This window comes from Brassica napus, chromosome A1, assembly GCF_020379485.1.
Source record: "Brassica napus cultivar Da-Ae chromosome A1, Da-Ae, whole genome shotgun sequence".
Lineage (NCBI taxonomy): Eukaryota > Viridiplantae > Streptophyta > Magnoliopsida > Brassicales > Brassicaceae > Brassica > Brassica napus.
The window spans coordinates 22158882-22182068 of record NC_063434.1 but is presented as its reverse complement, the minus strand read 5'-3'; the positions used below and the strand labels follow the sequence as shown (position 1 = coordinate 22182068).

The 23187-nt window shown below is 33.0% G+C and overlaps 4 protein-coding genes across 5 annotated transcripts; 2 read left to right on the top strand and 2 right to left on the bottom strand.

Annotated features, from left to right (window-relative positions):
• Nucleotides 1-89: 89 nt before the first annotated feature.
• LOC106378702 (putative F-box protein At3g23260) lies at nt 90-2322 on the bottom strand. The gene has a single exon (XM_048736990.1). The coding sequence runs from the start codon at nt 1622-1624 to the stop codon at nt 503-505; it is 1122 nt and encodes a 373-aa protein (XP_048592947.1). The 5' UTR covers nt 1625-2322; the 3' UTR covers nt 90-502.
• Nucleotides 2323-3211: 889 nt separating this feature from the next.
• LOC106378639 lies at nt 3212-8974 on the bottom strand. Of its 2 annotated transcripts, none has more exons than XR_007315021.1 (5): nt 4276-8974; nt 4095-4168; nt 3879-3995; nt 3714-3793; nt 3212-3638 (listed from the first exon to the last, which is right to left on the bottom strand). XR_007315021.1 is itself a non-coding variant. In XM_022696021.2 (5 exons), the coding sequence occupies exons 1-5, from the start codon at nt 4284-4286 to the stop codon at nt 3375-3377; spliced, it is 471 nt and encodes a 156-aa protein (XP_022551742.2). In that variant the 5' UTR covers nt 4287-8974; the 3' UTR covers nt 3212-3374. The 2 variants fall into 2 exon arrangements, 1 of the variants encoding a protein (XP_022551742.2); XM_022696021.2 differs by having other exon boundaries at nt 3714-3791; nt 3879-3922.
• A 2442-nt stretch (nt 8975-11416) lies between these two features.
• On the top strand, nt 11417-12571 carry LOC106378632 (transcriptional regulator SUPERMAN). Its single transcript, XM_013818737.3, has one exon. It carries the CDS (start codon nt 11701-11703, stop codon nt 12316-12318), a length of 618 nt encoding a protein of 205 aa, XP_013674191.1. The 5' UTR covers nt 11417-11700; the 3' UTR covers nt 12319-12571.
• A 3683-nt stretch (nt 12572-16254) lies between these two features.
• On the top strand, nt 16255-19653 carry LOC106364688. The gene is made up of 2 exons (XM_013804215.1): nt 16255-17051; nt 19521-19653. The coding sequence occupies exons 1-2, from the start codon at nt 16255-16257 to the stop codon at nt 19651-19653; spliced, it is 930 nt and encodes a 309-aa protein (XP_013659669.1).
• Nucleotides 19654-23187: the final 3534 nt, after the last annotated feature.

Genomic DNA, 23187 nt, shown 5'->3' with positions numbered 1-23187 from the left:
TATGCATTACAAGAGAACTTTGGAAAAGATCGTATAACTCAAGATAACCATAAATCTGTACGAATGATTTTCTTTAACACTGGATCACTATCTATAATAATTATATATGTCTATCCAATATTTCCCCTAAAAATTGACGTGTTTTTTAGTCAGGCGAATCTTCATCTCCTGCCAACTTTTATATAAGTAAATAGATTTATATTTGATTGGATCAATCCGGTTTACTTCATCTGCAGGTTTTGCCCGGTCTCTCTTCGTTATTGATGTTTTTGTTCACTATAACTTGGTTAACGGTCTTGAAATCATCGTTTTCTTTCTTTAACTCGTGGCATTGTACCTCTATCTCTTACAAGAAACATACTAATGACAGTCTACGCAAAAGCTTTTATATAATGTTAGTTGCAATATTGCTCTTAATCTTAAACCTTAAATTCATTTAGAAAAACACACACACAAGGAAAAAAAAAAGACAATTGGATAGATTCGTGTCACAAATACCCTTTCACGTGCTTGGTGCTTTCCTTTTGCGTCCTCCAGGAAGTGTAGCTTCTTGAATTTGAGCCAAACTTGGTACATAATTCAGAAGAACAGAGGATTTTCCACCAAGATGTTTCTCTAGTATGTGTTTATTTTGTCGCATAACGTGTAAAATGCTTTTGGTGTTTAAAAACACTACAACTTGGTTCTGCTCGTCTGCCAAAAAACTCATCCCCTTAGAAAACGGATAACTAGTTGTATTATACAATGCTAGGAACTTGTTCCATGATCCAGTACTAGTTATCACCCATACTTGTAAATCTGAAAAACTTGCACCATCATCCATATAAAGCATGTGACGTTTAGCACCTAAGAGACAAAGTTGCTCTTCTCTCACCACTGATAAAGACGATATACCATACGGAAAAGGATGAGGAAGAGACAGATTTTGGAACATCTCGGTTGAAAAATCAAAGCTTAGTATGAAATCATGGTATGGCTTCTCTGCTGCTTGAGTAGCAACCCAATAAGTATTTCCCTTCACAGATATGCCACCACGATATTTTGCTAAAAACCAATCAGTAGCCACACCAAGAACACGCCACGAATTAGAGGTGAAGTCATAAATCTCGTACACGTTCTTATTTGGTCTATCTTGACGATCCAACCTCAAGATTTTGTATTGCTTGCTGGAGGATTTGTTGTCATAACCGAGAGCATAGTAGTCGGTTTTCTTGTAGCTGTCTCTAGGTTTAACCCACTTGGTTTCCCCTGAACATGGATTCCAAACCACGAGTCTCTTGTCCTTTGTGGTGCATAACAATAAGCCATCGCAGTGAAAAACGTTACTTATGTCGACTTCCTTGGAAGAATCAGAAAGAGGATCTTTCAGGTATAATGCATGAGGTGCAACCTTAACAGATGGATCATGGACGTTGATCTTTACTAAGCAAACCCTATGATCAATCAACGTGATCATCAGAGACTCCTCCTTTGGTGCATGAGCAGCGTGCATCTTAGCGAAGTTCCCACTTTTCAATTTAGTGTTCCATTGTTTCGATGTTTCTCGGAGTCGTACCAAAGGTATAGCAGAAACCCTAGAGAGTATATCCTCAACCAAATCCCCCGGAAGGCTTCTCCAATGCATAGCTACTTGTGATTAATTAACTCTACAAATCAAAAATCTCTTAATAGTATAAGAAGGGAGATGGAGCGAGAAAGCAAGCTACAACCGAGAAAGACCTAATTTTTCCTTTTATGTATATCGGTTTCCTATTTTCAAAACTTGTGTAAAAAAGACAATATAACATATTTGCACCAAGAAGTACTCTACAAATCAAAAATAAAAATTAAATAAAAGAAGAATATATCATAGTAAATATTCAAGTTTTCGAATAATCATATATAAATATATGCACTGATACACATACACAAAAAACATGTTCATGTTTATTCTTGTTTGAAAAGAAGTGGTTTTACCTCTTTGCCTATAACCCAAACATTGTAAATAGTCCTTGTCAACGTGAATTGAATCCATGTGGCAGTAGTTACAGCCGTAACCCCTTTACTACTGGCCAACTTGATGTTGGTACCATATTCATGAACATAAGCAGCGACCAGACGGATCTTTGTCGTAACTAGAAGCCACAATAATGAACTGGATATAGCAGCCACAACAGGTATCGACCTAATGTGTCTTGTGGACTGGTGATCGGACATGTCTTCACAGTTAACTTCATACAAACAAACGTAGTTCATGGCAAAATTATGTCGAAACAAAACTAAAAACAAGATAGGCGTCATATTTTGTACTCTGCTAACTAGTTCACGTCAAGATTAGTCTCCTGTTTTGAGGGTTTTTTCTACGAGACATTGTCGATTGTATAAGTTGTAATGGTATCACCATTGTGTTTTATGATTTATGTTGGAATCCACAAATTGTTAAAAACCAGTTTGTCAAATAAGAGCCGACTTTGCTTGGGTTGTACTGTTTGCGGGCTCTATTGACACGTGGCGGCCCGCGATTAGTTTATTTTTAATTTTTTTTTAAATCAGACAAAAACAAGAAAAATAATAACCATAAATGAAGTTTTAACGTTAATCATACTCTTAGTAATTGGTCAAATGATCAAGATTTTTTGTTGTTTTAATTATTATTATTTTTGTTATGACCTGCATATTTAAGTAACTACGTTTTTGGACAGGTGTTGAAGTGCGTGGTGCTTCTAGAAAATCTGTATGTACTTATAAGAATATTGATATCAAGTCTATATATAAGAGATTAATCAAGGATCATAACGGTTAGTCTGATCTTGAAAGGCATCAGATAATCTGCTCTGAAAAAGTATGCAACTTTGTCCATTTTATATGATGACTGATGAGTCTTGCTGGAGCCAAATCGGCATCACTCTTGGTTTTGCATCTTTACAAGCTTGATGACGAGAGGAAGAAGGTTGTTATATGTAGAGTGAAACGCTTTGTCCTTTCCCATATGATATCACTCAATATGAGCTCAAGAGACATACAAGTAAGCATTTAGGTTTGGTTTGGCATACAACAATCTGGTATCTTCTTTTTCCCTAACATCTCTTGGGGTTTCAATTTGTTTTTGCTTTTGATATGAAAAGATGCGGAGATAGTGTGGTTCTAAGGAAGAGGCGATGAACTTTGTCAAGAGTCAACTAAATATCTCCAAGGCTATGAAAAACAATACGAAACTTAGCCAAGGGAGATATAGACATTAAATTCTTTTCTTATGAATTGGGCAAACTACTTAGCAAATGTTAATATCGAATATAAGCGACATATGTAAAGGAAATCAGCAGAGAAGGAAGAAACACAAGTCCAATATACTGAAACATGAATTAGAAAAACTGAATTGAAGTTGCTCTCTTCTTCTACTCGAAGTAGATGTGGGTTGGTGTCTTCTTCTCCTTCTTCTTGTTCTTCATCTTCTTGAAATTGTTAACTTCGATGTGATGGACAATACTCGCAGAAGCAGCCTTCTCCCTCTCCCACTTGCGAACATTGAAGAAGGATGTGGGTTTGCCTTTCCTGTCTGTGTTTAGCTGGATTGAGATTGTCAATCTCTCAATCCTCTTCTTGTTCTTGAGATAGGTTGAGAGTAGTTGTTTCCTTTCAATAGTCCTGCGATTACTCACCTGAATGTTGTTGCAACATAATAATAAGTAAAGGTTCAATATTTAGTTTCACTAAACAAATCAGGAGCACACTACCATGTTGACATGTCTCTTTCTCTCAATCAATTCCTCCTCACTGAGATGCTTCTTTCTAATCCTTCCTCCTCTTCTTCTCTCTTAAGTTTTAACATATACAAAAACAAATGTTGTATAATATTTGTGGAAACAATAAAAGATATTAAGTGCGTGTGTATACCATACCATAGTGTTACTGCTACTCGCTTGATGATTAGTGATCGCAGCCACTAAAGCAATAATTTGCGGAGTAGAGATTCTAGATCTGATCACAGTACACTCAGTAGGAACGGAGTCTAGATACTGAAACGAGCAGATACTCCATCTCAAACATAAACGTTTAGAAGAAGCGAGTATGAACATCACAGCTACGTTGAGAGAGTGAATCGTTTTCATGCTTACAGTTGTTAGGCGTTTCCATCACACCATCGTTGATTCCTCCTCCTGCAACGAGCTGCATGTTCGCTTCTTCCGCTCTGTTATCCGCAAACGGAAGATTCATCGGAGGAGAAAAATCAAATGAGAAGAGACATTCAGCATTTCAGATACATAAAGAGAAAGCTATAGAGAGATGATGACTTACTCGTTAACCATTTCTCTGAGCTTCAAACGGGAGAGAGACGATGATTTATACCGGCGGGAGTCGGAACTGACCCGCACTCTATATTCTTATTTTAATATTTTTGAAATCCGTAACAGAATTTGCTTTTGGTCACTGGTTTCTTAAGTTTAACGGGTACGATGACGCCACGTCAGAATTACTATTTATCGACGGTCAGGGATTAAACTTGTTTGAAAAAATATCTACGGCGTACATTATACAATTATTTACTGCCGTCACTAAACTAAACCGAATCGTCGGAACATTTAAACGAGTCCATTCCAGGCCTAAGTCGAAGCACTTTTATTCTGGGCCTCTTAGCTTTTCTTTATAATTGGGTTATTAATTAGGGAATTCAAGTTAAATATGTTTTCTCCTGATAGTTTTTTTTATCTTGACAAACTTGAGATTCAAATATTCCAAAACTAAAGTGAAACTGTTCATTTTCAGGTTTTACTAGGGTTCTATATTTTATAGTTTAGAGGAAAAATATTATTGGTCCATCATATACATTGCTTTGGTCAAAATTGTTCTATATCTATATGTATGCATATTACTATGGTTATATCTTCTTTTGCATCATAATCATATTTCGTATATGATTTAGTATTACCGTGGGACTAGAAGGAACAAAATAATGCAGACAGCGTCTCTGTTTTCGAAAGAAGCAGAGACCAACACAGATGCAGAGTCTCTGTTTCAAAGATATTGAGTTAGACAGAAGGTTTGGGGGAAAAAATCACTACAACTAACATGCCATATATAAAATTATTATTTGTCGAAATATTTGTGTACAATGCTCTTGAGTTACATTGTAAAGCCAAATCTCTTGTTGAAGAATCTTTTGAACAATAAAGTCCACACTTACTGTTGCAGCGTGCTATACAAGTTACCATAATATTCTTTCTGCTTAACGAACTGTATGAAGAGGGACCTAGTTTTAACGCAAAAGAGAAACTCTATAAACACTTTGTGAGCATTTGACGCTTTATACGGAGGGTATTTCTCTATTAAACGACTAAACCTAATACTGAATCATAAGGGGGTTCTTTGTTCCATATCTTGGCTATGACCTCTTCTATAATCGGTTTCATAACATAGTCAGCATGTACAATGTGTTGCCATATGTTTGGCCATTGAGCGCTTCTCAAACATACTTTCTTTTGAGAAAACATGTATTCCGTTTCCGTCCTATGTAAAGATATCTCTTTACTTAGTCTACCGGTAAATTTATTGTGGCTTATCACGAGTTCAAAACTTAAACCTGCGGATTTTTACTACATTGCTACCTCAATTTCTTCAAAGAAACCAACTAATGATAAAAGCTTTCATATCTCAACACAATAACAACAACAAAGTCGTTCACTGTCATATGTATACTAATACTCGTATATTATAAAACATGTTTTTAAAATATAAAATGTTGATACAACACGGACTCCACTAGCACAACTTAATTAATATATATGCTAAATGTTGTGATCAAATAGTGAATCTAAAAATAGTTGTAGATTTATAGAACCAAAAAGGATGTGAATGTTCCTAAATAAACACAAGGAAAACAGACAATTGGATAGATTAGTGTCACAATTTCTCGTCATGTTCTTTCCTTTTGCGTCCTACAGGGAGAAAACCTTGTTGAAATTGAGCTAAACCTGGAACATAATTCAGAAGAACTGACCTAAGTTTACAAGTCAAGTGACCTGCTTGGTGCTTTTCCTTTTGCCTACTCCAAGATGAGTCTCCGTAGAACTTAGACTATTTCTTCTCAGAATGTGTAAGATGTTGTTAGTGTTCAAACACACAAATATTTGTTCTTCTTGTCTGCAAAGAAGTATTCATATGCATTACAAGAGATCTTTAGAAAACATCCTATAACTCAAGACAACCATAAATCTACACGAATGATTATCTTTAACACTAGATCATTATCTGTAATTATCTATATGTATATCCAACATGCACCCCAAAATGAACGTTTTTCAGTCAGTCCAATCTTTATCGTTAAGTTATGAACCGGGATTGCAGAAGAGGCTTAGTGAAAGCGTCATCAAGTTGATCAACAGAGCTGATGTGAGACACTCGTAGTTGTTTTGCTTGAAAAAGTTCTCGAACAAAATGGTAATCAAGTGCTCATAGAAGAGTGAAACACTGGGTTAGCACTTATAATATGTTGCTCCTACATTATCGTGTTGTTGAGATCGGTATATGAAATTCAGAGAGTAAGAAGGCAATCCTTTTGACTTATAGAGTAGCATCCTTCAGGCTTATGTACTAAGAGTACGGTTGAACAAGACTAAGAGTACAACTCCTGGCGTGGCTATGATATGCTCAGTTGAGCATATCGGCATTGAGACGGGCATTGCATTTGCCCATTTTTTCCACTTGATTTGTGTGAGGAAAAGCCCCAATGAGTTGGGAGTAGCTTCCATCCCAAGAATATACAAAAGTGCACCAAAATCCTTGAGAGAAAATATGTTGGCAAGAACCTTGATGAACCGAATAATTGTATCATTTTATTGTTTGTGATGATGATATTATCTACAGAGATGATATTACTATATACATAAAGAAGATAACTTGCACAGAAGACAAATAAAAATGCATCCGCAAGAAGGGTTAACGAAACCAGCATGAATGAAGAAGTTGCGCAGGTCATACCTTTTTTTCAACAAAAGAAAAATAACTTTATTCAGAAATATGACTTACAAAGAATTGTTTTTAGTGTTCGGTAAAGTTCAATCGTATGACTCATTCTACTTCTTTTCCCCATCCCACTCTCCACTATTATTTGTCCTTAATTATTCCAGTTTCTTTAGTTGCTAGACAAATGCTAATAGTTTCTTAGAAATACTATGAACTTCTAGATTATCAAAAAGTTTTACAAAAAGCAAACATGAAGATATAATGTCAAAAAGGGAGATTCGGTTCTCTTCATTTATAAAGATCTGGTTTTATTTAGTAACTTGTTTAAGATCTATAAAATACAAAATCCCTCAGTAATAGTCCAGATATCCGAGAATTAAGAGTATTATATGCATATATCTGAATATTTTTTTCCTTCTGTTTTGGTTATGGAACCAGGCTTGTTACTCGATTATTCTTTTTTTTTTCTTTGTTACTCGATTATTCGTGTAAGCTCTATTCGGTTCCATTCGACCATTATTTGCTGGTACGGCCTTTCTAATTTCTATAGTTCTATTTGAAGTCTTCTGGTTTCAGCCGAACCTAATAAGAAAGACAAAAGAGTATGAACAATAAAATTAAAAATAACCTTGACGTAAACCTTGACAGCCAATTGCAATCTTAACCATGAAAGCCAAACAATATGTGGGAAAAGGATAAAACGAAACCTTTACAAATAATGAAAGACACTTTCACTTTGAAATAAAAATAAACAATAAAAAGGGTCTTTCCATAAAGCATTTAGAAAATTAGTGATGATGTAGAAAAACGTAGGGAGGGGCTAATGCAATTAACAATAAAGGGCGGGAACTACTGCGAGTAAACTCTGCAACTTCGATCAAGTAAGCTATAAGTAAGTCGAGGCCCTTTATTCACATATGGTAAAAAAATACAAAAGTTTTATATAAAAGAAAAGAGAGAGAGAGGCCACTAGACTTGTTAGACTTTCTCTTTCAGCCGTTGGATGTGTCATTTCTATGATGAGAGATATCTTCTTCTAATTTTGGCAGAATCTTTTGTCTAATTCCACTCTCTCTGTCCTAACATTTCCCCTCTTTTTCACTTCATTCACCAGGTATCAGATCATTTTAGATTTCTATAAATTTAAAATAATTATAAAATTAGGAAATCACGGGAACCTTTTTTGCTGAACTTTTTAAAATTGTGGAGTGACTCTTCTCAAAATTTGAAACTGGCAAAAAAGTCATGAAAATTAAAAATAGACATGCATTTTTATTTATGTTCAGAAATCCATTTTTTTTTTCCTTTTCAAGAAGACTGGTGACACAGTTATAAAAAAAAGAAGACTGGTGACAAATCCTTTTAGATTACTAAAATTTATTTTAATTCTGTTATGATCTAAGTTATTCCATTTGTTTATTTTTGGTTAGCTTCAGTTATCTTATGTAATATGTCTTTCATTGACATAATAGACTATAATCTCACACCTACACTCTCTTTCAAACAGAATACACATGTGAATTACTGATATAGAACATTTGAGTTGTGGGACACTGTGAGAAGCAGACGAACATTTGAGTAGTCGGATGTTTGTTGTTTTGTGCAAATAAGGATGTTGACAAAAGAAACTGTATAAAGACGTTAAGAAAATAACCATAAATTTATTTAATTCAAGGCTGAGGACCTTAAGAAATCCATTGGTTAATTCCGTGAATCTTTTGTGTCTAATCGCTCTATATGAATATGATATATTATTAAGAGTTTATTCATTCGATACTCTTCTCTGAATAACTAATCAAGGCACTTTTCCAAGGAGGTCAGATTTATGAATTTGGTTTACAATTTAGCGGGTCATATATTTATTTTGTCTTAAGTAGCATGAATATATCGACGATAAAAATTACTTTTTGGAAAGATAGTTTCTGAGTAGGATCATTTTCTCCTTTTTATTAAAACTATATTTTAATATATTTTTTGAACCAAATATCTTAATTTTCTAAATCGGTGAAATACTGAAATGTGGCAACATGTAACAAAGGTTGGCTTTCAACGAGATGAGTGAAAGAACGAAGCGAGATGGTTAGACAATTTCTTCTGTTTCGACAATTGTGAAATATGTTTATATTGGGTGGATATATATGAAGCAGTTGGATGTGTATTAAATGAGACTTTCCTGGTTGGTGAATGTTCGAGCTTTGTGATTGTACGATTCCTCCAAAGTATTTGCACTGTGGCTTGTGGCTTGAAACCATTCCCACTTGTAGATCCATTTTATCTAAAGGGTCAGAGTTCATACATATATAGACAGCGTTCGATTTTACAAGATTGAACCTCTAGTTCTTACCCTCAAATTTACGAGCTTAATCTATATTTCAAACCATATGGCAGTAAAAATATCGTTTTCCGATTAAAGTGACATGAACGCAAATTCACTGTGTATGGTAGAAATCAGTCGTACATATCAACAATCCTAAGTTTTAATTTATGAACGACTTCAAATTTAGGTTGACTTGATAATTGAATTACATGCAGATGAAGATTTAAATACTCCGACCCTAAGGTCCAATCTTTAGGTAGGTCCAAATTCAAAGTTCTCATATGCTTAAAAATTTCACCATAACGTCACTAAGTAGTGTGTCTACTCAATGTAAAGTATGTGGGAGCATTCGAAAAAATACACATGTTGAGTCACAAATAGAATTTTAAGGATTTTCTTTAGATTATACTGCAATTAAAACGTAAAATCCCGAATAAAAATCAGTGATAAAATTTTCATACGAGTTTACGATAAGAGAATATGGTACTATAAAATTTAAGAAATTAATATTAGACATGAAATTTGGGATGACCCGGGTTGGATATTAGAAACAAATTGAATCAGTGGGAATCATTGACCCAATTCAACCTCCCATGTTCGTCTCAAATTTCGTTATGTCCTTAATTTTTTACTTACTTCACATATTCCTCTATTATTTAAGGAACCAAAAATGAAAAAGAATATAGAGTTCAAACATTTAATTTCCCACCAATAGATGAATGTTCCACTTATATTAACTAAACTACTGAAAAAGTAAACATCGATATTTACAATAACTAACAATGGAATCAAACGTCAGGTGAGGGGTTGCAATTTGAGCAAACACAACACATGTTGAAAGGAATTGATCCAGGACTCATGGCAATAGATTAACTATGTATAACAAAAGAAAGAGACAATGTATGCATATAACATTAAATAAAAAGTTGGAGGAAAGGCATAACGACCTAAGTCCAATAATAACGTGCGTCGTTTTCTTAGATTTGCTAACAAACAAATGTCAATACATCGCTCACGAGAAAAGCTTTAGGGAGGATGTAAAGATGATAATTTATACAAAAAATAAAGTAAACTTGGGAGAAAGGAACATCCACTTTTCCATTTTTGGTATAAAGCTTTTGATATAATGTGTCCTTTGCTCGCCGAGGTTTTCCTTATTTATACACTTCCCATCTCTCACATATTCACCCATCACTCTTTCCTCTACCTTTTAATCAAACATTTGCTACTTTATAGAGAAAACTATGGTTAATAAACAGTGTTTTCTCACTGCTGTTCATGTTTCAAATACTTCAAACTCTATTCAAATAGTTTTTTTTTGTTATTTTCCTATGAAATTTCAGATATTTTTCTTCCTGTTTATTTGTTGCAAATTAGTCACTGGAGTTACGAGTCTGATCATGTGTGATTTCATCATGTTTCGTCCATACCAAAAATCCTATACTTGATGTATACATGTAGTTGAGTCATTAGGTAATTTATATGATTTTATAGGGTTTGGTTTTAAAACATATTACAAAATGAATTCAATTTTATAGTGTATCGCAAAGTTAAATCCTATCACTCATTTCTACGTCTTTTCCCCATCCCCCTCTATTATTTCTTTTGTTCGCCTTTTTCGAAAAATATGTATGTGTTGAAGTTTTTTATAACCGGTTTTCTTTTTCCTAGTGACAAAATTAGTTAGAGTCCTACAATACATGATTCTATAGGGAGTCTTATTTATGTATTGTTACGAACTTTTGCTGTTCAAACTCGTATTTTTAACTTTATTTTCCTTCATGCAAATTTACTTTGCTACTCTATCTTTTAGTTTTAGATCCTGTCAAAACTGTAGTTGTATTTTTTTGTGAATTTTTTTAATATAGTAACTATAATAATAACTAATAAATATTATTTGCATGGCATAAAAATCAATAATGATTTTACGACAAAAATTTATCGTTGATTTCCACGTACGAAACTTAAAACATTCATTTAACGGAAGTAACGTATAATTTAGATGTGACTAATGAACTTGTGTCACCTCCATAAATCAAATCATGGAGAAGCTCGCTTCCCTTCCCCCCCCCCCCCCCCCCCCCCCCCCCCCCCCCCCCCCCACACACACACACACACACACAATTTGTTTATTAATTTTTATGATGTGGCTTTGATAATGCGTCCAATAATCAGTCTCTTTCACAGTCTTAACACCAAAGAGCCCCACTCCTATCATCACACACATTTATCTCCCTCTCTCTCTATCTGTCTGCTTCTCTCTCAAGAGTCAGACATACATAGATATTCGGTTTTTCCCAGGGGGAAAAGTGAGTTCATCTTTTCAGATCTTACAAACACTTTGCTTTTATAAACTGATGTGCCACAAATCACTGCTAGTACTCCCTTAACTAGCTTTTGCACTTTGTGATCTGATCAATTAGCCAACAAGGAAGAACTCAGATATGGAAAGATCAAACAACATAGAGTGGAGGAACAACTTCTATGGTCGTTCAAGAATTTCACCATGGAGCTATGGGGATTATGATAATTACCAACAGGATCATGAGTATCTTCTAGGGTTTTCATGGCCACCAAGATCCTATACTTGCAGCTTCTGCAAAAGGGAATTCAGATCGGCTCAAGCACTTGGTGGCCACATGAATGTTCACAGAAGAGACAGAGCCAGACTCAGATTACAACAGTCTTCATCATCATCTTCAACACCTTCTCCTCCTTACCCTAATCCTAATTACTCTTACCCTTCCATGGCTACCTCTCCTCCTCCTCCTCCTCCTCCTCCTCTAACCCTATTCCCAACCCTTTCGCCTCCTTCCTCACCTGGTTATGGGCCATGTTTGGCCCGTTCCTTGAGCCCCAAGTCTAAACATCTACCAGAAAACACTTGTGAGACTATGAAGCCATCTCTTGTTTTGGAGGCTGCGGAAGCCAAAAGTTTGGGCAAGAAAGATGCTCGCAGGTTCTTGAAAAATGAAGAAATCATCAGCTTGGACCTCGAGATTGGTGTGATCAACGAGTCAGAGCAAGATCTAGATCTAGAGCTCCGTTTGGGTTTTGCTTAGATGGTAAAACGTATAACTTTATCCATAAATGATTCTAAGTCAACATATTAGATCACTCTAGAAGAGATGTTGCTTTTCTAAAGTTAATTAGTTCCGTCTACATAAACTATCTTGGCGTTCGAATTAGCAGAACTTTTATATTACTGTAATATGACTATAGTATAACCTATATGTAAGCTTGCGTTAGATCTCTTATATATGCTTACTACTGTTTTATATATGACAATGGATAAAATTGCCTCATAAGTGATCATTTCCTCTTATTAGATCTTCTTTATGATATACACTTTCCGATTCTTGTTAATTGATGTGTTAGTTTGGTGTTTTATAAATAATGATGTTTTATGCAAGTTTACATCATACTTTATTATTTGTAGCGCATCCCTATATGACTTTTAATCAGTTGAACCCATATATATATCGATGTTATACTTATAAATTGCACACTTTCAATAATTAACAATTAGAAAGTTATATTAGATATTTTTTTGATAAATTGTTAGTATGTGTGAAAAAACTCCAAAACATCAAATATTTATGATAGGACGAGTATTGTTTTAGCCAAAAGTTGTTTTTTTTGGGGGGGGGGGGGGGGGGGGGTGGGGGTGGTGGATGTCATTCCTTAATCCTTTTTTTTTTAACTGAAGTTTTTCTTAATCTTTCATAGTTAGTAAGGTAGAGTCACTTGAAGGTCAAACCCTAGACAAGAAAATATGGAAAAATGCAAACATGTCACTTCTACTTTGGAACATTTATTAATTTGAAAACCGTAAGCTTGAACGTTATGGTGTCTCCTGATCAAATCCTCAAGCAAATTGGACATCGTCCTTCAAACTAACACTTCTAATATACCTTTTAGATAACAATTACCCGGCATGGGCTACTGTGGTTAATTTCGTGGAACACATATAAAATATAATTGTTCATTTTGGAGTGCTTCTTGCAATTAGGGTTCCAATCTTCTTTGTTCTTATTTGATGGTTATGAAATTTCACGTGTGACATTAACTTATTGTGAGCTTTAGCTACTGTGGATATAAATACATGTTTTATTAAACTGTATATACATGTAAACACAATATATATATGGAGTATATATATACATATATGGAGTCCTTAAATACCTACCTTTACAATCCGAATATACATTTTACCATGTAAACACAATATAATAGTTTTACATGTTAATATTTCAATTCAGATTGAAAAAGGTAGGTATTTAAGAAATTAATAAAATTATATTTGTTAATTTCAATTCAAAGTTGCGCTAGAACTTAAATGAATTTTGGGGTTTCACGTTCATTTACAATATAACCAAGTTGCAATAAACGCACAAAATGTAGTTTTATAATATAAAATAACCCTCATATTATTTTGGTTAATTTTTTACCTTTTATTGATGATATATCTTTCAAACTTGAATGGTTTAAATCGAATCTATGTTTGACAAAGAAATATAATGTTTAAGCAAAAAAGATAAGAAATAGAATGTAAACTGTGTTTGCGTGTGATCTTGATTCCTGACTAACTGTACGATAATAGTTTTTTTTTTTGACTGAATCATTGCACTGAGGGTAACAAATCATTACTGGATAACAAGTCCCAAAGCATATTTCAGTTCCATGAGTGCAAAAACTGTAAACATGTCATGATTACTCGATCTCATTAATATTTCCATAATACTTTTTTCTTTGGTTCGAAAGAGTCAACACGAACACGTACGAAAAAGTCATACAAAACTAGATGTTCAAATCTCTTGAATGATATAACATATAATTACCATGTATATATAGGTTATACGCAAGGCATGCGTATGTATCTCACTATAGTTGGATTTGGACAAGAGGGTATATATGCTGGAAGTTTGGAGTTCCCCAAAACCTGAGGGTTTGCATGTTCCCGGCAATGTCTGGGTGTGGAATGGCATGATGGCCTTTCCTTTTTTAGTAAGTTATGTTTTGGTCAGTTCCAAGTGTTACACATACTTAAACAGTACAAACCCCCCCCCCCCCCCCCCCCCCCAAAAAAAAGTTTAGTTTTCTTGAAAGGCATTTAACACTTGCATCTACACTTTTTTAACCTACTCAAGCACTGCCCACTTCATATGTATTCGCACTGATCCTTTTTATCATTATATGCAATTCCCATTAAAATTCTTCAGTTCAACTAATTGGACTCGTCTCATATTGCTAGTTATTTTCACGCTTTTTTATTTTGGTTATATGTTATTAATTTATGCAATATTTTTAAGAATTTAATACTGAACGTGCACATATGCATACATTATATGAAGAGATCTTGACATCACCACTGGCCACATTGGCATACATTATATGAAGAGATCTTGACATCACCACTGGCCACATTGGCATACATTATATAAAGCTTTATAAGGGGCAGTCAATTCCGTAAAAAAAAAAATCATGATTTACAATGAAGTGTACACCATACTATAGTGTGACATTTATTCACGTATATAAATAAGCAGATACAAAAGAAGAGCCGAAAAGGGGTATACATTAGGGTTGCAAGTGAGGTTCAGGCATCACATTGAATGCCTTTGATGACGTCATAAGAAAATGAAAACACAGAGAAATTTGTAAAGACATATACGCAAAGGAAAAGCTAATCTTTAATTTGTTGTTATTTTGTGAAAGTTGAGAGAGACATGGGCACATATGTGTAATAATATAAACAGCACCAGTAATATTTGTAACAAAATATGATCATTTTATAGGAAATTACAAGTCCGGCTAATATGATTACATATTTGTTCATCAAACACTCTTGCTTATGTGAATAGTCACATATATGTTTTTCCGGTGTAACGATGACTTATATTTTAGTCATATTTTTCTGCTAGATATATCAGTAACCTTACCAACAGGATATTGGAAGATAAACAATCTCTCTAAGAAATTAAAAGTTGACAAGGAAGATCTACAAGTGTGGTGTCACACAATAATTGGTTCTTTGACTTCTTTCTTCCATTTTTAGGCGATGAATTGCATAGGCCACTATAATAATTTTCTATTTCATATAAAACTTTTCTTTTGCATTAGCATTTTCCGGCTAAATATTCAATAAAATTATTATATGATCCGGTAACTATAATAATTTTCCGGATTTATTTGGATATTTTGCACAGCTTCTTTTTAAAATTTATGACACAATTATCCAGAAAACATTTCAGATTCTAAAACTTAAGCTTTTCTTTCAAAAACACCACACCATTTTAGGTTTTGTAAAGGTTATTGAATTCATTGATTAACGATATTTTCTTAAACCCTTAGAAATTCCTCAGACTTGATCTTCGTAAAAGATTTGGAAGTTTAAAAGTTTATTGGGTAATTTTTTGTAGAATGACCTAACGTATCATATTCTCCTCTAGTTTTCTCTGACCAACATTTAAATTTAGTTTGGGTTTTCAATTAAGCATTTGTTTTGGTTTGTTCTAAGCTTAACACATAACAACATTACAAAACCTTTCCACCAAATTATGTCCGTTTCAACCTTCAAAGGGATCATCTCCATAGGAGAAGGAACAGAAGTCAAGGTATGGTCTGATTCTGGATCTCCACCTCCTCTCTTGTAATTCCTTTTGGACCCCTCAAGGAAGATGAAAGTGATCTATATGTATCGGATTTAATCAATCGAGAAACTTGCGATTGGAAAAGGAGATGATTAACAAAACGTTGCAAGACTTTTCTGATGATATTTTTGCGCACAGTGGCAAGAGATTCTTACATCTGGTATCCAGTAACTGATATTTACTCGGCGGAATCAGGATATGCCTCTCCTATTGCGACCCAGGAGCCTGATCTAGAAAGCAGATTACTACCGAGACTCCTTCAATTGGTATATATAAGTATGGTCGATCTCCACCGCTCCAAAACTGCAACTATTTCTATGGAAAGCAATTCAAGGCGCACTGCCCATGGGAGATAACCTTCGGAAGAGAGGGATGCTGCAGAACACCACTTGCGGACATTGTGTTCTGACTGAAACAACTGAGCACATCCTTTTCCACTGTTCCTTCGCCAAACAGGTTTGGAGTTTGATCCCCCTGACTTCTGAATTCAATCCAGACATGTTTTCCTCCTTCACTTCAGCTGTTGCAGACACATCTTCCTGGATCTGCCTACCGCCATGTGGTATTCCAGGAGACCTCTTCTCGTGGGTGTGTTGGAACTTATGGATTACCAGAAACAAACTATTTTTTAAAGCGCGTCCTGCATTCGTGCAAACCACTGCTACAAAGACCCTGGCTGTTGCGATAGAATGGACGCATGCTCAAGATCCCCACGTAGCTACACCGAAGAATACTCTGATCCCAGTAAGACCTCAGTTGATTCCAGTCGGTACAGTGACATGCAACACTGACGCAAATGGGAAAAAGAAAACTTCAGCTGCGGGTCTCACCTGGATCTTCGACTCCTCGCCTCCGTTGATCACATCAGATTGCTGTCAATACCAAAATTGGGTCTCAGCCGTCCTTATGGCTGAAGGGTTAACGGTCAGGGAAGCACTCTCCCACGCTCAACACATCGGCATCACAAAATTCTGGCTTCCTTTAGACTCTATATCGCTCGCCAGAGCTATAAATTCAGTTTCAAAGCCGATGAGCCTCTACGGAGTTCTATCGGACATTGAATCTCTATCTTGGTTTTTGCTTTTTGATGTATCTCTTTCATTCCTAGAGAAGAGAATGAGGTTGCAGACAATCTCTCTCAGGCATGTCTTTTTCATGTTGTAACAACTTGAGCCCGAGGCCATTTATCTTTTTATCAAAATTTAAGTTGATTAAAAAAAGGGGATCATCTCCATACTACAAAATCTAAATACAAAAAGAAACGATAAGACTAAGCAATCTATTAAGACTTAAAATTTGCAGATTCTAGTCCCCATATCCAACCAAAGTTCATATGAGTTTCTTGTTCTTGCTCGATTTCTCCACCGCACCTGGTGCTAAGGTCTTCATATATTCCACGGATCATATTGTCTTATCTTCAGCTAGAAATTTAGAGCCATTGTACCTACAAAATCAATTATATATCATTCATGCCGCAAAACAAAAAATTCTAAGATTTTGATGATAAACCAAGATATCAAAGATGGTGCAACTTCTACAAAAGCGATACTCATTATGAAACTTTTTGCTACTACAAAAAAGAGTTGAGATTTTCTCAGATTTGGAGAAATCAGTGTTTTACTCCAGTGAAACTTGCTAATGGAGACAAAACTGAGACAAAACTGTGTATACTGAGACAGGCAGCGTCACTGTGGAAACAAACATGGCTGAGAGAACCATAAGTGATGTATTTCTAGTTCGAAATATCACAGAAAATCTACTAGTGTTGGGCATCTAGTAAAGACTGGATAGAAAGCTTTATTTCCCAACAAAAAGGATCAAGAATACAACAAGATCACTGAAGCTTTTGTCAGTAAAACTTGTTATTCACTAAGCTTTGAGAAAGAAAATGTTTAACAAGAGAAGGAACTTCTTTCAGAATTCATATACAAAACAGCCGTACAGCAGCCTAAACCTTGTCTAGAAAGCATACTAAAATCTCAACATTCATCAAAAGAAAGTTCAACCACTACGGCGGCATAAGAAACAAAAAAAAGCGAAGCATCACGATTGCAAAACAAAAGCATGGCAAGGAGTCCATGATCACAAATTAAGAGTGACTAAAAAGATTGCAGATGTTATGGATGTATGATACATACCACAAAGACAGAAGAAAGCAAGGACAAGATTTCTCAAAGTAGAATAAAGCTACAATCGCAGAATCAGGAAGTAAATCCACAAAGAAAATTAAAAAAAAAAGTGTCTGTAAAGAGAGTTGAGAAGGGTTCAAGCAATAAAGAGCTTGGACAGGGTCAGTTCTAAAATTTTGGGGGCCAAAGATAACTTGGTACAATTTTTTTTTTTAAATAAATAATTAAGATACATATATCCAATGTTTTTAAACCCGACCCGGACACTGAACCAGACAGCTTACCGGGTTACTGGGTCACTGGGTCGACCGCGGGTGAACCGTGGATTAATAAATTAATTAATTTTATTATATAATAATATATCAGCTATGCAAATAAAAATATAGAAACTAAAGTTTAATATTTTCTATTTTTTTAAACATAAAATAATAGTTTGGATATGTATATATTTTATGTTTAAAAACATTTAGAAAATACTTAACTTTGGTTTTTATATTTTTATTTTCATTTGACATACAAAATATCAAAAAAATAGTTTAGACTATTTAAAATTTTCTCTAACAAGATAAGAGTTATGGCATCTAAAATAAATCAAAACATAAAATTTATAAATATTTAAATATTTAAATGTCTAATGTGAATAATAAATTAAACTACAAATACAAAATAAACCAAAAGTAAAAGATCATTATAATAAATTATCGATAACGGAAATAAACTAACACCAAATAACATCAACTAATTTTGGTTCTCTCTACCATCGTTCACTTTATTTTCTTCAGGTGATATAGTGAAATCTTCATCAAAATAAAAAAATCACAAATTTAAAACTGAAAAAAAACATAATTTTTTTTTTGTCGGTACCTAACTTCTTAATTGAAAATTTAGAATATCAAATAAAATTAAAAACTAAAAAATGAAGTAAAAGTTATTTATTGGTTCGACCGATGGTTCAACCGGTACCGGATTCCGGGTTTTACCGGGTTTTTGCGGTTTTTTGCGGGTTTTCTAAATATTGGGTTTTTCACAAAACCCAAACCGGATTTTTTCTGGGTCACCGGGTTTACCGGTTCAACCGCGGGTCCGGGTCGGGTTTCAAAACACCGCATATATCTATGTATATTAACTTCTAAAAGATTTGAAAGTTCAAGGTCTATATTTCAGTTCGCTATACCATGACCGAGCTTGGAGACAATGATTCACAAAAATCTCATTTAAGAAGATGCTACAAAGACAAGGAATCTTAAGGATATAGTGAATCCTTCTCAACTCAAAGAAACCCAGAAACGAATCACACTCCTCACACGATATGAACAGAGATGTTTACTAGTTCGAGTTAACAGAATGTGACACTCGGCATCTAGGCATGCTCCTCTCAAGCAATTTACTATATCCATTAGGGCTGTTCGTTTGGTTGCCGCAACTTCCTGCGGCTGCGTCAGCGGCTGTGTCATGTTTATTTAGTTGTTGTTCGTTCTGCAGATGCACCTGTAACGCCGACGCAGCCGCTGACGCTGACGCAGCCATTGCCGCAGATTGTTGTTCGTTTTGTAGACGCGGAACGCTGGACGCTGATGCAGACACTGGAAGCAGTTTGGTATTGTTCGTTTGGTAGACGCTGCGGCTATTTTTATTTAATTCATATTTTATTTATAAATTTGTAAAATTTTATTTTATATAAATAAAATGTAGTTTAAATATATTTACATCCATAAAAATATTATATTAATTAGTAATAATTATTTAGTTAAATATACAAATTTAACAATATTTTTATCATAAATTATAAGCTAAATTAAAACAAAAATAATATATCAAAATATTTATCACAAAATAAAAGCTAAATAATACATCAAGTCTTAATAAATAAAACAAATATTTCAGTATCACATAGAAATGATAATCAAAGTTATAAGGAAAGAAAAACCAAATATTAACTAAAACATTTAATAATGTAAACGACTTCTACCATATTCATTTATGATGTTTTTACGCAAAACTTCCATGGTTCTATCACCGGTCGGCTTATATACAATATGTCCATCACTACCAGCGTCATCATGTTCTTCTCCTTCTTCATCACCATCAATAAATGTCCAATTAATTATATATGATATGGTCTACGTAAATTTAATTTTATATAATATGTGTTATAATAATTTGTTAATTCGTATTTAACATATAAAAGAATTTGTGAATTCGTACTTAATTGCAAATGGAGAATTTTCAGAGTGCAAATGATGTGGGAAGAGTTTGATCTTATACACAGGAAGATGCAGAGAGAGACATCGAAAGAAGTCATGATCTTATACAGTGGAGAAAACATTTTATAATATAAATTATGTCAATCCGATCTTAATACTCCTCAGTGGTCCATATAAAACTTGCGTTGTTGATATCACCGAAGCTCACTCCCCACCCAAGAAATGTCCATGAACCAGATTGGTTTCTATAAACCAAACAATGTAAACATATTAAATAAATACAACTGGTTTTTAACAACTAAGGTGCACCTTTTTTATTTATATTGGATCAAAATTTACAAAACCCATTTTTAATTACATGAAAAGTTATTATGTGTACTATTATGTATAATGATAACTTTATTGTCATTATATATAAAATCAAATCATGAAAATTTAATGAACATAAAATTTAATCTATTTAATTACTAAACAAAATTGTAACACTTTCTTAAAAAATAATAATAACCATTTAGGAATGAAGTACAAAACAAACGTGTGAAAAATACTACGGCACAAGTGTATAGTTATGTAACATCACAAATTCAATAGAATTATCAAAACTTCTTACAAATAATTTAAAATATATATTTTACATTATATGATTACAGAGAAAAACACAAATATGATAACAATGAAAAACATAAATATAAAATTATTTTTTTTTAAAATATGTAAAACAAAAAATATACCCGCCCTTTCAAAAGTGGGTCAGAATCTAGTAAGATTTATTAAAACCTTTTAAGAGACTCTATTACATTTTTCAACGAGTACTTAGAAGACATGTGTAGTCCACATAATTGTTTGTAGTTTTCTTTATTTACTCAGTCACTTTATTATTTTCACTTTGATCATTCATCTGTTCAAAGATGAATGAATTTCTTTAACGAAGACGATGAGTGTGATTTCTACAAAATATGACATTTTTATGAACACGGTAAAATCTTAGATATTGAAATATTATGCTGAGCGTTGAGACTTTAAATAATCAGCTATTAATTTGTATAGAGATATGAATATCTATATATTATTAGGATTGAGAATTTGTAATTAAAAAAAAAAATTGTTGACTTGGAAATTAAAAAATGATTATAAATAGTAATTAAGATAAATGAATTGGTTAGCAGAGTATTAAGTGAATCTATTTATGTTGTTCACGAGAAATAGTAATTAAGATGTTCTATTAACGTGAAAATTGTAAATATTTTTGGGAAAACTGTTTTTTTTAGAGCAAAAAAATAGTAATTATGTCCCTTTAGACTAATCTATATTTTGTGTCATATTTTCCTATAACACCCTTGAATATTTTTGAAAATAAATTTAATAAATAGTTTTACAAACAAAAAAAATTTGGAAAAATAGTAATTTTTGATAAAATACATATATGAACTTAGTGATATTTTTTTCAGTTATAAAAAAGTTAAAATTATAAATTTCATATTATGTTCTAAGTAAAGTAGAAATGACATTCTACAAAGTAGAAAACGAAATCCACTTTTTTCATTGAATCTACAATGTTTAGAATACGTGATCTACGTAAATAGGAATATTCTAAAAATATTTAGAATACACATTCCGCGTTTAACCTATCGTTCTAAAATCTTTAGAAATCAAAATCTACTTATTAATATAAATCTAAAACACGTAGAAACCGACTTCTACAGATTTACTATAAATCTAAAACATGTAGAAATCAAAATCTAAACATTACTATAATTCTAAAAAACTGTAGAAACCGATTTCTACATATTAGTTGTATTCTACGGATAAGAAATCAGTTCCTAAAAATATGGAGACAAAATATTTGGGAATATTCATTTTTATATTTTGAAAAAAAAAATCGATTTTTTTAAAAAAAATAAAAAAACGAAAAAGGAACAAAAAATAAAAAAAAAACGAAAAAGAAATAAAAAATTATAATTTTAAGGGCATCACTGCCATTTTGAAAAAAATTAGTCTAATAGGACATAAAGTAGTATAGATTAGTATAAAGTGAAATATTTAGGACATAATACGTTTTAAAAAAATGGTAACTATGTCCCTTTATACTAATCTATACTACTTTATGTCCTATTAGACTAATTTTTTTCAAAATGGCAGTGATGCCCTTAAAATTATAATTTTTTATTTCTTTTTCGTTTTTTTTTTATTTTTTGTTCCTTTTTCGTTTTTTTATTTTTTTTTTAAAAATCGATTTTTTTTTCAAAATATAAAAATGAATATTCCCAAATATTTTGTCTCCATATTTTTAGGAACTGATTTCTTATCCGTAGAATACAACTAATATGTAGAAATCGGTTTCTACAGTTTTTTAGAATTATAGTAATGTTTAGATTTTGATTTCTACATGTTTTAGATTTATAGTAAATCTGTAGAAGTCGGTTTCTACGTGTTTTAGATTTATATTAATGTGTAGATTTTGATTTCTAAAGATTTTAGAACGATAGGTTAAACGCGGAATGTGTATTCTAAATATTTTTAGAATATTCCTATTTACGTAGATCACGTATTCTAAACATTGTAGATTCAATGAAAAAAGTGGATTTCGTTTTCTACTTCGTAGAATGTCATTTCTACTTTACTTAGAACATAATATGAAATTTATAATTTTAACTTTTTTATAACTGAAAAAAATATCACTAAGTTCATATATGTATTTTATCAAAAATTACTATTTTTCCAAAATTTTTTTGTTTGTAAAACTATTTATTAAATTTATTTTCAAAAATATTCAAGGGTGTTATAGGAAAATATGACACAAAATATAGATTAGTCTAAAGGGACATAATTACTATTTTTTTGCTCTAAAAAAACAGTTTTCCCAAGTTTTTAATAGTGAAACTTCAAATATAAAGTTTCTCTTCTCAAAACTTATTTGAAGTTTTGAAGTTGTGTTTTGGAGAACA

Coding starts and splice junctions, on each gene's coding strand:
- LOC106378702 (XM_048736990.1), bottom strand. CDS start 1,624: ATGCATTGGAGAAGCCTTCCGGGGGATTTGGTTGAGGATATACTCTCT.
- LOC106378639 (XM_022696021.2), bottom strand. Junction 3,792..3,878: donor CGAGTAGCAGTAACACTATG/GTATGGTATACA, acceptor AAAACTTAAGAG/AGAAGAAGAGGAGGAAGGAT. Junction 3,639..3,713: donor GAAAGAGACATGTCAACATG/GTAGTGTGCTCC, acceptor AACAACATTCAG/GTGAGTAATCGCAGGACTAT.
- LOC106378632 (XM_013818737.3), top strand. CDS start 11,701: ATGGAAAGATCAAACAACATAGAGTGGAGGAACAACTTCTATGGTCGT.
- LOC106364688 (XM_013804215.1), top strand. CDS start 16,255: ATGGGAGATAACCTTCGGAAGAGAGGGATGCTGCAGAACACCACTTGC. Junction 17,052..19,520: donor TTGCAGACAATCTCTCTCAG/GCATGTCTTTTT, acceptor TTCGTTCTGCAG/ATGCACCTGTAACGCCGACG.